Here is a 14,472-nt window from a genome sequence, read left to right on the forward strand (position 1 = left end):
AGTTCTTCTAATATACCTGCCATCATATAACCTACCGTTGTTCTCAAAAGGACCGTCTAAAAATCTAGATAAAATTTTTGATTGTATGCAACCTTACCAAAGATATGCATCCCATAAAACAAATATTTATAATAAAAATCGCGTCAAACTAAAATTTCCAAACTATTTCACATTATTCCTGGTGAAAGAATGTAACTTTTTCCTTAAGAAGCTATTGCTTCCTAACCTCAAAAAATAGTCTATGCAGTAAGTACATCGAATGAATCGCGTCAGAAATGAAAAAAAGGAAAAATGTAAAAAAACTTCAGTGGCAAATATTAAAGTAAATATTGTTGAAGCCATTTCAGTTTGCAATTAAAGACACAAAAACACATACATATACATACACCCATGCAAACAGATATTTGCATAGACATAAATTTGTTATTTACGCATTTAATTCATTCACAACACAAGCGGGCTTTCACTAAAGTTGTCAACATAACGTCATCGTCGGTCTGTCACTTGAGTAAGTAATTAATGTGTTATTGTTACAACCAACCAGCCAGTAAAGTTGATGAAAAGCTGACCGATCTTTCTACATCGGCTTTACATTACCTTCTATTGCTTATGTGCTCATGCTCGTGCTTGTGCTTGTGTGCCACCACCGATATACTGGTTCGAAAGTTTGTAACTTACACAGTTAAAGCAATTTCAAGTAAATCCTCATTAATCTTCATCACACAAAATGCATACATAACCAGGTGTTCGGTCACAAACTCTAGGCATAAAATATGTAAAATAAAAAATCTGAAAAGAAAGATAATAACTAACGACTTCATGTTAAAACTTTTGATTGCAGTTCAAATATGAATGCGAAACCAAAAAACCATAATTAAGTTAAGTTGTTTATGTTATGATAATTTGACTATGCTTGAATGCTAAGCAAAATTTTCTCTAAGAAATTTTACTCTTTCTTCTCCTTTTTCTTCTTCTTCATAATTCAAGAATAAAGCACCTAACCTGTCTACACTTTTTGCATAATATGTCGGTCAGCATTTTTTAACTGTTTATCGTTAAAGAGAGTAACAAGACTCTCCTTACAAAAAATTTATCTTAAATTACAATAATAGCAGCCATTGCTGCGTCTTCTAGAAGAATAATAAAATTCTTCTTAAGCTTTTGTTGCAATTTTTTGTGTTATTTATCTTTCTTTTTTTTTTGCATTTATCACTATTGGGATTGCCATGACATTGACAACACATAATAAACTATTTACTCATAGAATGCCTTACAGATAATATATCTGCTCTATGATGTAGTTTTAAATTTAGTTCGCCTAGCTTTTACGTCCATTTGTCCGTCGATATGTTGGCCTTTGTTGGCCTTGTGGTGAAAAGCTGCGTATCGGACACATCATAAGCAGTACACATAACCTACAATGAAATTGTAAATCTGTTTAATCCTACCTTACAGGCTCTTGTTTTATTATCTCGTGCGCTCATAACAAACTATATATTTGTTCCTACGCTATAAACTAGTCTGTCCATCTGCCTGGTATTTTCTTGCCTTGCTAATGCATCGATAGTTTTCCAAAGCGTACATCTTCTCCAAGGTGACAGTCTAAATTTAAGTCCCCACCATTTGCCCCACCATGCCCATCCGCTTTATTGACTTTATCATAATGGGCGAAATTTAAAGTACAGACCTGAAAGTCACTGTGCTTGCTCTCACTTAAGGTAAGCTTAAAAGAATTTTAGTAAACTCTATCGTAAAAATACGAAATATTCAAAAAGGAAATTAAAAGTTTTAAACTTCTTCAGCGGCAACTTTCAACTTATAGCAAATGTCACGTTGGGATGTCTGACGTAATTACATATTAAAAAATGCAAGTATTTCACATAAATATTGTGTAAAGGGCATTAAAGGGAAATTAGAAATTCCCATGAGTGTGTAAGGTATCTAAGAGCTGCCCAAAGTTGCATCTATTTATATTTGCTTATTCTTTTTCGAGGTACTTTTATATATGCACGCATATATACATATATATAGATATATATATATAAACAGTATGATACATGAAGAAAATTGCCTGAAATCATTGTGCAATAAATGTTGATATTGGTTGCTGTATAAACTGCTGATGAAATACTCTGCCCCACCAGCGCACACACAACTGTAGAAATGATTGCAATTGCATTTAAAATGATTGAGTGAAGCTTTTTCGTATAGTTACTGTCGCCTGTGCTTGCTTGTCGCTGTCACAATGCTATTGTTGTTGATAGTGTTGGCGATAAAGATCTTAGTGAAGATGAAACTGCACAGCACAGAGACTGCTGCTCTTGGCATATCACGTTTTCATTTCCGGGAATATCATACAAAACCATGCACACACACACACACACACACACACACTTCTCATTTCTTATTAAATGAGAAGCAAAAGAATTAATAAATTCGATAGATAGATATATAGACGATTGTATGCGATGAACATAAAGCAAAAATGCATAAGAATTTCTTCTTAAATTTGCACAAAAGTATTTGGTTGGCAAAACTAAATTTTGCTGAGTACGTCGTCTCCTTTTACACAGTTACTTAATATTCAACGCAAACTCATTTGTATGCGTTTAAATGCATTTTTATTCGAATGATCTCCAATTTCATTCATTCTATGCGCCTGTAATCGGAAATTACAATATCTTATCCCGCGGTATCAATTGCTTCTCAAATGAATTCTTGTTTAGTTTTTCTAACCTTTCATTGTTTGCATCCCTCTTCATCTGGCATCTATAACATCTGTTCTTCTGCTCTTCAACTTTATATGATTTATGTATTGCCTTTTTTCTGCTTATACGTATACATAATTCATCATTTCTTTAAAACTAAAGCGAAATGCGTTTGATCTATAATACAAAATTCATTGCTTCAATGAGTTTTCATATATCCTTTAAAGAAGAATCTCCTCGAAAAAGAGAAAAGTAAAAAATTACAAAATCGAATTTAGAATCAAAAAAAAAAAAAAAAAACTTCAAATTACAGCCAACGTTGATTGAATCTGCTAACAGTCGCCATATTCCGCAATAACACTGCGGAGTTCAGAGGAACTATAAGGGTCCAAGCACTCTGTGAAATGCTAGGTAAATGATAGGTAAACGAAGAGAGATACAAAACAGCAATGGGTGGAGAAATATATATATAGTGCTATAGAGCACTACAGGGAGAAGCTTAGCGAAGTAGCTGTGAAAACAAAGAGTTCAGTGGAAATATGCTCAGAAAATAGAATCAATTTCGAAGGAATTCAATGATTCTTAGATTTGAAGGACTAGAAAGGTATGCAGCATCATTTAAACCGCTTCTTGCGCCCCGTGCCATTCTCTCTCCCCCTAAAAACAAACAGCAAAAATTGCCTATTCGGTGAGTTAAGCATCGAGTCCGGATATGTTGCTTAGGAGGGAAGTTTCAAACAGCAACGATCGTAGGTTGTAAAGCGTGAGGTCCACTTACTCCTCAACTGCGTGCAATATCTTCTTATTAAAAAAAAAGGTTCTCTTTTCTTCAAAACTGCAAAGCTATGATTAAAAACAAGCTAAAACCTTTTTATTTTTTTAATAAAAGACGAAGATGCACCTCCCTCTGAACAAGCCATAGCATAATGTTATTATATATAATGTTGCGAGTATGCTTCCTTTTTTTGTATTTGGGCTGCCGGTCATATTACATGCGAAGACGGCTGTGAGAAGAAAGAACAGCTTAATCGAGTCGTCCGTCGCTCTGGCTGTCTATTGTTCAAAATGCGATATAGAAAGCTAACGCTTTTCTCAGATGTTTTTGTGTCACAAACTACGTTCTAATATGAGCTGGTAAACGCGCCATCGCAAGGGAAGTTAAATACACAACGAGAGCAAGGAAACGCACAAACTGAAGGAATATATACATTTTTGCCATAATTTTCCTCAATAGGCATCGGCCCCTTATGATCGCTGGTCACCTATGGACGTTGGTTGTCTACCACCGTTGATCGCCTATAGCCGTTGATCGGCTATTTGACCGTTGACGACCTGAAATCGGTTAAAATAATTTAAAACCTCTTATAAAAAGTGATATCAAATTCGTGGCCTTGACGATTCCATAGTTAAACTCTTGGGGACGGACACGTCTTTTACATTTTACTCTACATAATCGTTTAGCGTTTGTTCTTTTCATGAAAAAGTTGTAGATTTTTTCAGTAAAAAATTCCTTAACTATACTCATAGTAGAAAAACCATTGAAAACACTATGTAAATAACTTTGTTCATATACAATATGTTCAGATTTTTAGAGATTAATATACTTTAATAGATAAACATTTTTATACGCTATTCCAGTGTCTCTTCACGCCGTCAGTTCATTCACTTCTTGGTCAGTCTATCTCCGTAAACTGTTAACAGTTATACTGCAGTGAAAATGTGTAAAAAAAAAAAAAAATGCAAAAAGAAAGACAAGAGAAACTTTTCAACACACCATCCAATAAAATTGTTTTCCATTTTAACAGCACATAACCAACCGAGTAAGCTAAATAAGGACAGTTTTCAGTTTAGTTCAAGTTGTGCATACACATAGAATCCCCTGCACTCATATGTGTGTGCGCATATATATCCAAATATGTGTATGAGTGTATTAGCAGCAAATAAAACCGAAACGTTGCATTTTTTAGTTAACTTTTTTTTTCCTTTTCTTTTTTCTTTTTTAATTTATGACAGAATGTTAAATATAAGTCAATTTAGGTCAAAAAGAAATCAACTACTGGCACACAAAAATATATACGCAATCAGTATAACTATATTTGCTTTCCTTACAAACACATATATAACCTCTATTTAAAGAATTGAAATAAACTAAATTCTTTATTCCATTTGTGAAACTCGATTGCCTGAAAATGTGAAAAAGAGCAGAAAAGTTTGGACTTTTCTTTCAACTTTAAATTTTTGTCTTACTTAAGCTGAATAAGTCAGTTCAATACAACAGCAATTTTATCAATAGTCAAAAATGGCCTGATTAAAGCTCTTAGAAATAAGTTTAAGCAAACAGACCCCTCTGTTCCATAAAAATCTCTTGTCTTTACCCTATATATATTATGAAAATAAATAAAACCTTATTCCCACGAAGTGGTTCCTTTACCCGCTTAAGTTAAAGCCTGATATACGATCTTACCGTAAAAATCGCGTTAAACTCATTTAGAAGTGACAACACGGCAGAAAAATAATTCCCAGGGAGGGGCAGAGACAAATAGAGGGAAGGAGAAAGGGAGCGAGAACGACACTATAAAAACACTCTATTTATCCAAAATAAGATGGAAATGAGTCATTTTCATATATATGGAATGCGTATAGAGCAAATTTTTATGGAAACGTCAGAAAGCACGAGATTCCGAATAAAATAATAGCCAAGTACGCAAGTTTTCTTAATCTGGACTACTAGGGGAATACAATATGTCTTTTATGCCGCCGTTGGAATTGGTAATAGGCAACAATGAAAAACAATCCTGAGAGAATTGTTAATAGTCGAGAAACCACAAAATTCTGGGTGGACCTATCCAAGGAAGGTCTCTTACCACAGTTTTAACAGAGTGGCAAACAAAAAAGGGAACTAACGAGCGAGGAAGGGTAATCTATGCCACACATCTATGCCATCACATTTTCCCGAAGGAATATGAATTTCGTGTCGGAAGAACACATTTTTAAATATCATGAACCGATCTATCTTTGAATCTTGCAAAAAGAATAATACCACTGTTCACACGAACAATAAGCCTTCGACTAAAATAGGTGCTAATGAAAGTAAGCCATGTCTACTCAATGCAAGCGGATGGGGTAATACACTCTGAATAGAATACAGCTATCTGATCCCGGGCGGATTTCACGAAATGGGTGCCATCGCAGATATTTCGGAAGATCCCGGTACACTACGGCCCTATTTGCATCAATGCTGATATCAATTTGGAAGAAAAGCAGATTTGTTCGCATTTTTAGATAATATTATAGTGTAAAACCTAGCAGTGGCGTTTTCTCAGGAAAAAGTCAAACTTGCTTACAAGATATAACCAAACTTTTGCGTCAAGTTTTGACCTATGTTGTTCCAACCACTGCGTAAACACATAAATCTCCATTAAAGTTCATTGAGATATGACCGAGTAACTGAATAGTAGTTACTTCGAATGTCCACACAATCAAGAGTAAATTAGTTAAATTCGATACTATGTCATTGCTTCTATTGAACATTGCTCGCCATTGTCTCGTTTTCATAAAAAAAAAAAAAAAAAAAAAAAAAATTAAATATCCTATGCTATCCTAAGCATACTTTTCTTTTCCGTTTTCAATAGCTACGTTTACATTTGAATGAATGTGCATTTTACTTCTTTATGTAAAAATGTTTTTTTAATTTATTTCAATTACAGATTCATTGGCACGTGCGCAAGTCAATGTAGAGCCGAACACCGCTGTACTTAATGAAGGCGCTCAGCAAGATTTGTTGTGTCGCTACGGACGACCCATAACGTACTGTCGTATTGAAATTCCCGGTGAGACAAAAGTATTCAATTTATCGCCCGACTGGGATAAAACACCAGGCTTCATATACAATGGTAAAGGGCTGCAAGCAGGAGAGTGTGGTGTTAGAATTGAACATGTAAAGGCGATTAACAATGGACAGGTCAAATGCAATTTGGGTGTGGAAGGGGAAGAGTTGTCTGGAACAATTGATTTAGTGGTAGCATGTAAGTTTATGACTTTTTTTTTCCCTCCACGTCTCGCTATATGTATTTGCGTGTATATCCTGCATTATTATTAATTAAATTGAAATTTTTAATATAAGAAAAATATTTTCTTTGATTTCGCTTTTAATAAAAATAACAGTGCGTCCTAAGCAACCTTTAGTGGAATTGATTACGAAGCCAGATCGTGACAGGTATTTTCATGAGGGCAATAAGTTCCAGGCACGTTGTATAGTGCGCGATGGACGTCCTGTTGCAAATATTACTTGGCTGCTCGATAATGAGCCTGCCGCCAAGAGAGTCGGTCAACTCGAAGTGCTAGCTTCACCTCGTGAAAATGGTCTGGAATTGTTTACCGCCATACAAGACATTCAATGGGATATAGCGGCCGAGGATAATGGTCGGAGATTAGTGTGCCGTTCACATCATCAGACCGATCCTGACAATGCACCGCCTCAAGAAGGTGCCTACGAATTGTTAGTAAGATGTAAGCTTATTGCAAACGCTTTCTATTTGCTATTCCTCTCATCAATTTTGTTTTTTTTTTATCTTCTTTGCTTATGTTTGGCAGACTCGCCCTTACGTATGCCTGAAACTTTAGTCTACGGCTTGTATTTAGAACACACAGTCAAAGTGAATATGACTATACGAGCCAATCCCACCCCAGTGATAGAGTGGGCAATCGACGGTAATGTTATACGCCAAGGTGAACAAAGTGGACGCTTTTCAGCTTTTGAACCTGAATACTTGGGTCATGATTTTTACAACGTTACTCTGGTCATAGCCGGTCTTACATTGGAAGATACTACCAAAATTTACACAATGAGAGCAACAAATGCTTTAGGCTCCACCGACTATACCGTACGCATCAGCTCATCAGCTACACCCCCCTCGGCTGGCTTAGAAATCGGAGCCATCGTTGGTATTGTGGTTGCATTAGCTGTTTTGGTTTTAATTGTACTTTTAGTACTTTTTGCCCGCGCTACCGGCCGATGGTGTTTTGCAGGTAAGAAAGGAAACCAATTAACCAAATATGAATAAAACAAATGGAAATGTTAATCTCTTCTATAACCCTTAAGAAAACTCCGATATTCAATGTAATTCTCATAACGTTCCTACACATATGTTAGAAAAGGAAAACAAGTTTATTGTCTTCCACAGTTCGGTTAATAACGACGTAAAAATTTGTGAAAAATTTTCATTGCACCTTTTTCAGACATTTATCCTCAGATACGCGAAGTCTGTAAACACTGATTAGAAAGTTGCATAACAAATTCTTTGTGAGATAGATCGGCATTTCTGCGCTTTTCATTCCTTTCCTCCATGTATAGAGATGTATTGTAACGTTTAGAAACCCACATCGAACACCTTTCGTGGTATGAAGTATTTTCGTTCAAAATGCGATTTTAAAGCTCTGCACCTTTAACTGCACGATGTGTAAAATATTCCCCTTCGCTTTTAATTTTCTCAGCAGTAACCTACAAACCTTATAAATCTCGTATTTTTTACGTTCTACGTGCTTTCTCGTTCGCTTTAGCCGTGCTTCTTCTTCTTCCGCTGCATTCATCCCCTCCTTGTCGATCTGATTTCTTTTAAAGTGTTCAAAATTCATAAATAATTTCTCCCTTTCGTAAGCTCGAAACTTTTTTCTCTTCTATATATAAAAAGGATGTATATACGTGCACATTGTTTTTTTTTTATGTACAGCCATAGGCATATGGATAGCACTTCGTTTTGAAACATAATTTAAATAGCATAAAAAATTAGAAAATACTCAAGTAATTGTTGAAACAAAAACAATTTTACGCAAAACAAATTTGAAAATATAAAAATTTTCTGGACATTTTAAAAAAAAAGGAATATATATGCAGATAATAACAATTCAAATTTTACTACTTTTTGCTAATTACTCATGAGTTCTCAAAGAAAACAAAATTGAGGAAAATCTTATTCAAACTTGAGTGCATATTTTTCCTGCCAATTTTCCTGGAATCATTAGTCAACAAAACGAGAAATCAAATTAAAGAATAAGGAGACAATGGTCAGGCGAACCATTGCTTCTATTTTTTTAGCAGTAAACAATATTGCTTACTCTTTAGCTCTATTTACAAAATCCTTTATAAATTACAACCACCTCTCCACCTCTCAGCCAGTTTACAAACGCCACTGCGAAAAAATATCTGATCTTTTGAAGCAGTCAACAAAAGAACCCATAATTGAGTGTCGTTTTAGAAATGGAGGGTACAGTTTAAGCAAACAATAAGTCATCCATTCGAAGCCGTATTAATCGGGCAGTGTAACGTCTGGTGGTAATAGAGCGGAGGTTAGAACATTTTAAGTTAGATTTGCTAAGGTGTTCTAGACAACTCTTCTCCTATGAAGCCAAAGTTCCTGATGCTGAAAACTAGGTTTCGGTATATAGGGCTCAGTTAAATAAAACGCTTTCCTTTACATTTTCAGAGGGAATATTTAAAGGCGGGAAGAAAGTAGGATTTTAGCATTTCAGTTTAGTATAACAGTTCATTGTATCGAGTTCAAACACAGTTGAGCGACCTTTCTCTTCAAATGTCACGATACGACAATAACTTTTGATTTCAGAAAATTCTCTGCTCATAAGCCTGTCACTCTGAATTTTTATTAATCTCCTTGTCAACCACCAGCTTCATAAGGCGCATTCCTTTGTTCCAACAACAGTAACTGAAGCATCACAAATTTTTATTTGCTTCTATCCGTTTGCCTGTATTCTTCCTCCGGAACTCCGTTGTCTACAAAGTTAGCTGATCCCCAAACAGATAAATGTGCAATTTTCATAACAATATTTACGGTGTCTATACATGCGCCTATGGCTGTGTTGATGTGAGAAATATGTATTTCGTTCACTATCCCGAATAGTAACAACATCTTATTATTGCAAAGTCTACTTATAAAACTTTTTTAAGATGAATTTAATTAAATTTTTTTAAGAACTCTTTATTTTGATACTTAAGTGGGTATTTATATTTTCGTATAGTATACGTACACGCATGTACATTTATTCCATTAAAATATGTTCCGTACAACAATAAAAAAACAACTTTGAAAGCCTTTTCAAACATTAATGGATAAAAAGAAAATGAATTTGTTGTAACAAGCAACTTAGCAGCAGCCACTTGCAACTACAAACAAAGTCGATTGAAGATATTTTATAGTCTAAATAGTATGGATCCTATTGGTAAAGATAAAAAAATGCAAATAAACCCGCATAAATGATTGTGGTTAGGGCTTCGTGTTTTTTAAGAGATCGTTATGGGTTTTTGCAAAATATTCGAAAAAATTATATTCTACTGAACACTAGTAGAAATTAAGAACTTTTAGTAAAGAAATGGAAAGAAATCTGCACAAATGAATTTTATGAGATCCCTTCTGTAGACGGAAATAGAGATATAAACAAACTGTGGTCTAAATTTACTAGATTTTATAGGAAATCTCTTTCAATTTCATCACACAATACTAAAAAAATAAATCCGTTTAGCACCAACAATAATGACTTACAACTTTCGCACATTCATCTATGAGATAAAAATCTTTATAGAGCCAACAAGGATTGGGCATGTCCCTTCCCTCAAATAGTTTGAAAGAAGAAGAGAAGAGTGACCTAGAAAAAGACAATAAAACGTATTCTTACTCAGTATCAAAATCTAAATGGACATAAGCATATCCGTCTGTCCGCTTGTGTATGGAAACATGGGTTCCTATTAAAACATGGACGTAAACTGTAACACAAACATTGAAAGCACTTGCATGTAGGGTGGCTAAAATGACATACGTAAAGTGTGACTTAAGCTGAGTACAACTCTGCTTTCAAAAAAAAAAAAAAAATAGTTTTGCTGCTCATAAGTTACAGCACCTGCAACAAATAAAAGTTCTGTGTACATTTTATCAATAGTGCCACAGTTCTGTTGTAGAAATTGAAATGTTTGGCCACGCCTAGCCAATACCGAAATTTTCTTTTATTAAACTTTTCTTTGGGCTGCGTCTTGAAGATAACGATGGCTTGTATAAGAGATTCGGCGACAGCCGAACATAACGTTCTTGCTCAATATTCATTAACTTTTTTTGCAAAAAACCTTAGCAAATAATGTAAGTCCATGAACTAAAGGCAACTAATCAAAGTGTAGATCAACGCAAATTCGGTGAATTCATTAAATTCAGAGGTTGAACTACTTAAGAACACCATTCACTTATTCTTTTATTTCTTTGAAACTTTGTAGGTTTACAGAATATTGCTAAAATTAAGTTTCAGTAAAACATTTTGTTAGATATGAAATGGTTTTGTAATAAACAATTGCTTATATAATATTTTTTTATGAAAATAAAGCTAAAAAAAAACACGAGCCCCTTTTATTTTAAAATGAAAAGCAATCACTTGCTGGCCGACGCTTTATTTAGTTAAAAAAAACGCTTGCACTTACATTCTTTAACACTCGATTATTAAAATTTTTTTTTTGCTTAAACTAAAAGCTGTATACAAACATGAAAAAAAAAAAGAAAAAAAAACTGGAATCCCTTTAAGACAACAACAATAAAAAAACAAGAGCTAACATTTAAGCTTTCATTATAAAAACTTATCTTTTTAATTTTTGTAAGAAATTGGATCACATTTAGTGAAAACAAAAAAAAAATATTGGCATCTTAGATACTAACAAACCCTAGCATTATCTTTTTTTTCTTTTTTTCTGTAAATCAAAATTAATTTCTCTCTTGTTCAGTTCTTTCCTCTATCCAGTTCCTTTATTATTTGTTTTTTTTTTTCACAAAAAAAGAAGAAGCTAAAAGTTAGTTCTTGTTCTTGTTTGTTGTTGTTACAGGCGCCACCTTAAATACCGATATTGGTCCCGATTCTGAGGCACAAATAAATCCACAGCTTAACGATGAGTTTGACGGTAGAGAATTTAACAATGGCGCGGAACATATCGACACCCGAGAGCAGACAGAAGAGCCTACACCCCCAGTTACCGATAAACTGGAATCGCAGAAAAAGGCCGATATAAAAAGCAATGCTGCCAAGACGACAATAATATCAGGAACCGATACTAATAACACAATAACTGCCACCAACGGAACCAGTCATAATGCCGAAACGAAAACCAATACATCGGTTTAATAGTCCTAGCCGCCTTAGGCTAAACCGATAAATAACTAAAAAAGCTCGAAAAGAAACTCGATTAATATAAAGTGATAATAAAGTGACGTAAAGTGAAATAAAGTGATCTGAATTTTTTTTGTAACCAATTTTTTTGGAGAATCTCTTGAAAAATATATATCTTCCTTTTTTAAAAATTAAAATTATAATATAAAGAAAAACCAACTCAAGGCTAGATGACAAAAACCGAATCACACAGTAGCACAACGGAAAAAAAGTTTCCAAAAAAAAAAATCAATTGTAATTGTTTTTGTATAATAAAATCAAGTATCAATCAAGTATTTTTTTTATTATTATTTAAATACATCGCTGTCAAAGAGACGTATTAGACAACTAATTACCTTTCTTCTTTATTCTGTTTTTTGACAAAAAGAAAATTAGTTAATAAAAGAAAATTCTCTCTCTCTCTCTCTCTTTATTTCTTTCTTTCTTTCTATCTCTATCTTTCTCTGTCTGTCTGTCTCTGTCTCTCTCTCTCTCTCTCTCTCTCTCTCTCTCTCTCTCTCTCTCTCTCTCTTTATTTCTTTCTTTCTTTCTATCTCTATCTTTCTCTGTCTGTCTGTCTCTGTCTCTCTCTCTCTCTCCCTCGCTCTCTTTCACAATCTGTCTTTAAACCCCTTCTCTCCCTCTCACACCCCTTCCCATTGTAGTCTTACATACTCTTGTCTAAGTAATATATAATATATTTTTTTATCTGATAAGATAATGAAAGATAAGCTGCGGAGTTCTGCTCCAAGTTCTGCGATATTTTTATTCACTCTTTACCGCCTTTTCTTTCTTACAACCAAGCGGAAATATTATTAAATTTTTTTTCAATATATTTTCATTTGAAAACTAAATACGTCTCCGAAGCTAAGAGTTTATATTTATTATTAATATATTTGTAAAGCAATTAAATGTTTTTTAAGATAAAAAGTTGCCCACAAATTAGTTTTTAGCATTAAGTACTTATTCATGCAATTAAGTGTCTTTAAAAATCCTTAATTGATTTTCTTCTTTTTTTTTTTAAAGTTATTTAAATAAAATAACCTTTTTGTAAGCACATGTACTTGCATACATCTCCATTCACAACACACACACGTAAATACAATCAACGTTATACGAATGTATTATATAAAATATGTTTTTATAGCTAATTGTTTGCATAAAAGAAGCTTAGTTGAAGTACATTTTTGTGCCTGCATGAGTATGTGTGAGTGGAAATAGCAATGAGAATGGAATTATGTATATGTGATATAAAGTACATATTGAAATACGTTACTTAGAGTGATACTTGCAAAACAATTTTTTCGTTACTTAAGCCAGAGAAATGCAATTCATGTTTAGCATGTTCAGAGAAGAAACGGAAGAAGAACCTACACAAGGCTTTCTCCATAGTATTTTGACTTGGTTTTATTAAAAAAAAAAAATCTAAAGAACGAAAGACAAAACTCGAAAGAAAGCGGAAAATTGGCTAACACTGCGCATCTCCTACAACCTGTCTTAATATCTACTATGTAGGGCATAATAATCCCATTGTACACCGTAGACGACACGTCCAGAGTCCATGTTAGTTGAGCAGAATTCCAAAACGTCTTCTTTTATGAATCAACATTCAGAACATGTTCCCGTTTTTCAGTTATTATGGACCAATCACACCACGCGTAACGAAAGGAATTGGAATTGGAAAAAATAAAGGAATTGAATCAGGAAAATTACATTAAAGTTCTTTCTAAACTTACGCACTAAGTAGGCAAGTATGCAGACATATAGACCAAGAGGCGAGCGAAAGAATGTCCATGTCTGAATTAACTGAAGATCTCATGTTTGACTCTTTAGCATCTGTTACCAATAGAACAAAAACATCGATTCCGATCGAAAATGTTCTAGCGCAAGAAAACACTTTGCTGGCAGAGAAGAAGTAGGTGGAACGATGACAGCCATCCAGCTGAATACATAAGCAAATTACTCTTTGTAAGCAAAAATTATTCTTTGCTTTCCAGTAAAACCATTTTTTTGCTTACCATTAAGATTGGAGGTGTCATTAGTTTGTGTACAGTCGTGCCTTTCTTTTTTCTTATTTGAATTCCACTTCACTGGAATCCATTGTTCAAGTATGTCCATCAAAGGCAATAAAATTTCATTATTGAATATTTGAACATACTTGTATTAATATTACCCTCAATTTATTCTTAAGAAAATTTCAATCGATACCTTTTGAAAATCGAAATTCGTGATATGAATGAAAATCATTTCGAATTTAAAGAAGCAGGCATATGGAAGGCTAATGCTCTACATTGAGAATATTATTTGCTGTTTTTATATTCGATATTTTAAATATTCGGGAATTATGTATAAAAAATTGTACGGGTAGCTCGAATTCTTTCCGTTCAGGTTCAACAGTCGGTTTTCTGTCGAGTGAAGCCATTACCACTACTTGAACTACAATCTCATTTTCCCCAAAACTACGCATATCTCTCGAACTAGGCTTACTATGACCGCATTTCACTTCTTCACCAATTGTCTTCAAATTTTAAAATCTCTTGACTACAGTCGGATTCTATAGGCAGTTTTTGACGGC

General features: G+C 34.0%; 1 protein-coding gene across 5 annotated transcripts in view; it reads left to right on the top strand.

Moving 5' to 3' along the window:
- The window catches only part of LOC119632770 (fasciclin-3), a 161,927-nt gene that overhangs the window by 133,874 nt on the left and 13,581 nt on the right, over positions 1-14,472 (top strand). For 4 of the 5 annotated variants that reach the window (XM_038025838.1, XM_038025841.1, XM_038025840.1 and 1 more), the window contains exons 2-4: positions 6,416-6,733; positions 6,873-7,217; positions 7,302-7,736. In XM_038025838.1, coding sequence (XP_037881766.1) covers positions 6,416-6,733; positions 6,873-7,217; positions 7,302-7,736 — 1,098 coding nt within the window. Of the gene's footprint in view, positions 1-6,415; positions 6,734-6,872; positions 7,218-7,301; positions 7,737-11,577; positions 12,250-14,472 lie in introns of those variants that run through there. The other variant, XM_038025842.1, reaches the window with a different exon arrangement.

This window comes from Glossina fuscipes, unplaced genomic scaffold, assembly GCF_014805625.2.
Source record: "Glossina fuscipes isolate IAEA_lab_2018 unplaced genomic scaffold, Yale_Gfus_2 2, whole genome shotgun sequence".
NCBI lineage: Eukaryota > Metazoa > Arthropoda > Insecta > Diptera > Glossinidae > Glossina > Glossina fuscipes.